Source organism: Macrosteles quadrilineatus, unplaced genomic scaffold, assembly GCF_028750875.1.
Source record: "Macrosteles quadrilineatus isolate MER2022 unplaced genomic scaffold, UCM_ALF_1.0 Scaffold_2__2_contigs__length_208266976, whole genome shotgun sequence".
NCBI classification, from domain to species: domain Eukaryota; kingdom Metazoa; phylum Arthropoda; class Insecta; order Hemiptera; family Cicadellidae; genus Macrosteles; species Macrosteles quadrilineatus.
The window spans coordinates 160,440,841-160,444,068 of NW_026542595.1; the positions used below are offsets into that span (position 1 = coordinate 160,440,841).

Sequence of the window (3,228 nt, forward strand, 5' to 3'; positions counted from 1 at the left end):
ATGCCACCAGCGTAAAAACATACAAAACAGAGGTTCTCATATCCATCCATCCATTTAATTTTAAAGGATGTTATGCGATCTGTCCACAAAGTAAACTGTTGACCATGTAGAAGGTTCCCCAAAAAAATAAATAAATTTAAAATTATTTTACTGTAATACTTTCTCTCTGCGTTCAAGAGCTAAGCTCATTTTGCAGGCTTGAGACTGCCAGTGGCCGCATTAAAAGTATTGACCCTCAAAGCCCCAGAGGGAGGGAAGTTGGGGTGGTGTAGTATGGTAAGAAAGGTTGAAGATATGGAAACCTCCAGAGGCCAGTGCAGGACAGGGAATAGGGGAGGGGGTAGGAGGTAAGGGGGCGAAGGTTACATGAAGCAAATATGAAAGGAAAAGCCTAAAAGGAGAAAAGAAGGGATGGGATACGTGAAAGACAGTGAAAATGTTTAGGTTCAGATAATAAGTTAAGAGCTAGGGTCATAGAGTTGGAACACTCAACAAACTAAGCAACGTAGATACAAATATGACTTTTGTCTTTGGAAAGATTTAAGGGTTAGTTAGGGAACGTTAGTGGACCGAATGATGAGGATTCAGAGAAGGCTGAGGGAAGGTCATGGAGGAAGACTTTACTCGCTTCCACCATGATGTGGGGATATCTGGGGCTGAGAGTCTAGAATATTTCAAATTTGAGATCAAGTTTTATTCTGCTTTCACAAAATAAACCTTTTCTCACATTTGAAACATTCGCAATGAAATTTGTTTCTAGGTAACAAATAAAATTTAAATTAAAATTAAGTTATAATCACCTGTTTTAAGCTGCTAAGGAATACCATCGGAAGACTTGGTATTGTTTTGAACTGGTGTCTTTTTAATAGACTCAGATCCATTTTTTTTTTTTTTTTTCAATAAAACACACATATTACATACTTTCTTGAAAATAGTACCCAACATGTTTAGAGCCTTTTTTTCATTTTAAAGATACGCAATGTTGTGTACCAGTAACGAAATAATGAAATAACAAAAATCCAAACGTGGTTGCGTGGAAAAGGGTAATTTAACACGTTAAAATCTTACTCAAGAATCAAACTTGTATGTAGCGCCACCAACTAGCCGTTTATCTTTACAGCAAACACCTTTTCCGCCACACAAGATTGTGTTATTTGTTCTGAAATTTTGCTAAATATCTTTGTATATACAACTCATTTTCAAATCTATCAACGAAGTTAACAGTATAAATAAATTGTATATTAGCAAGGAATGAAAATGTTTTAGTTTCAAAAAAACACCTTCTGAATATTCCTAAATTGCCAATTAAAAAATATTGCTTAACAGGAAAGGGGTTATAACTTCATAGGATACATGTGAACAATATTTTAATATGCAGAATACCTATATTACAGTACTTGTTTCTCAAGTCTTAAGCTAAACTGTGCTGTAAATGTTTTATTACAATCATGAATTTTTAAATTGAATTTTAAGTTAATAAAAGTAGTTTACAGAGCAAATTGCCAGTTACATACAACTATTAAACTAAAGCAGTCTGATCAATGACCAACCAGAAATCAAAAACCATGACTCATTGTTCATAAAATTGACAAACAAATCCAATATTTTTTATAAACAAGCTAGACTTTTACTTTATTCTTATACTGTAGTTGAAGAAGTATACAATACAGTATAACCACTATGTTAGTGTATTTTGTTGCTTGGTAATATCTTTTTTACCATTGATAATATAAATTCGAATTAGTTCAAACAAAACCTGTACTTTAAATACCATGACCGAAATGAACTGTACAAAATCACAGGGTCCAGCTCAAGAGATTATAAAACGTGACCAAATCTGTTTGTGGGTTCAACAACTCAGCGATCCAGAAATGAGAAGCAACTCTTTGCTTGAACTCAACAAAAGAAGAGAAGTGATCCCAGACCTAGGTGTTATTCTCTGGCACTCGTTTGGAACTGTAGCAGCGATGATGCAAGAAATCGTTGACGTCTACCAATTTTTCAATCCGTTAACTTTTACCGCACACCACTCACATAGACTGTGTACAATTCTAAATCTATTGAAAAGCGTCGCGAGCCATCCAGAGACGAAATCAGCGTTCGCTCAAGCTCAGATTCCAAGCTATATTTACCCTTTCTTGAAACCCTACAAAGGTGTTGAATTTGAAAACATTCGCACGACTAGTCTCGGTGTCTTGGAAGCTTTGGTGAGGAACGACAGCGAAGAAGTGATTACGCATCTGCTATCAACTGAAGTTATCCTTTATGTCCTAGAGATTTTAGAAAAGGATTCCAAGCCTTCAAAGACTTTTGCTGCGTCAATTCTTCAATGTATTTTGTCTCATGAAGACGGTTTGATGATGATATGTGAAACTCATGAAAGGTTTGCTCGAGTAGCGACTGCACTTGGGATTGTTGTCAACGAGTTGGCCAAAGACTCGACATGTTCAGACGAGTTCCAGCATGTCGGAGTGATGCTTCACCTCGTGGTACAGTGTTATTGGAGATTGTCCCAGAATTGTCGTGCTCGAGAAGCCCTCAAGAGATGTCTTCCTGATGAACTAATGGATGGGACGTTTTCGCAGTTTGTTGATGACGAGTTTTCAACGAATTGTGTTCTCACCCAGCTACTCAATAATCTCGAAATGTGTCCTTATGCTTTTGAAATGCAGTAGACAATATTGTTTGGGGATGGAATGCGAATGCGATGAGTTCAATAAAATTACTTACTAAAGTTTGAAATTGTTATGGCTTGTAACTGGTACAGTTTAGTTGTTCCAGAGTACTAGCACAGATAGGATCAATCCTGAAATTTATACGAGGTGTCCAGTAAGTAAAGCTTCTAAACTCCGAGGAATGGTTTTATGGACTTAAAATATTATGCTTGACGCTATAAATAAGCTCGATGATATTATATCATATTGAGTGATCTTTTTTCCTACATTTCTCTAAGAAGTTCTATATGATAGGAAAATTAGGAGACTCTTACTTGATATTATTATTGTTCATTTTTTTTACAAATCCGAAATGTAACTTTCAATAATACATTTTATAGAATTAATTACTCAACCAAAATTTTAAGTTAAATAATCACACAAGTTATTCGTTTTAGTTACTTATTCGATTTTTCTACCGCTATATTGCTGCATTAGGAATTAAGGATCGAAGCATTAAGCAATTTCCGGAGGACGTCTTAGAACCATAGTGATCATTTTAAAAGATGAACGG

General features: G+C 35.4%; 1 protein-coding gene across 1 annotated transcript; it reads left to right on the forward strand.

Annotated features, from left to right (window-relative positions):
- Positions 1–1,781: 1,781 nt before the first annotated feature.
- On the forward strand, positions 1,782–2,675 carry LOC128985078 (CCR4-NOT transcription complex subunit 9-like). Its single transcript, XM_054404456.1, has one exon. The coding sequence runs from the start codon at positions 1,782–1,784 to the stop codon at positions 2,673–2,675; it is 894 nt and encodes a 297-aa protein (XP_054260431.1).
- The last annotated feature ends 553 nt before the right edge of the window (positions 2,676–3,228 follow it).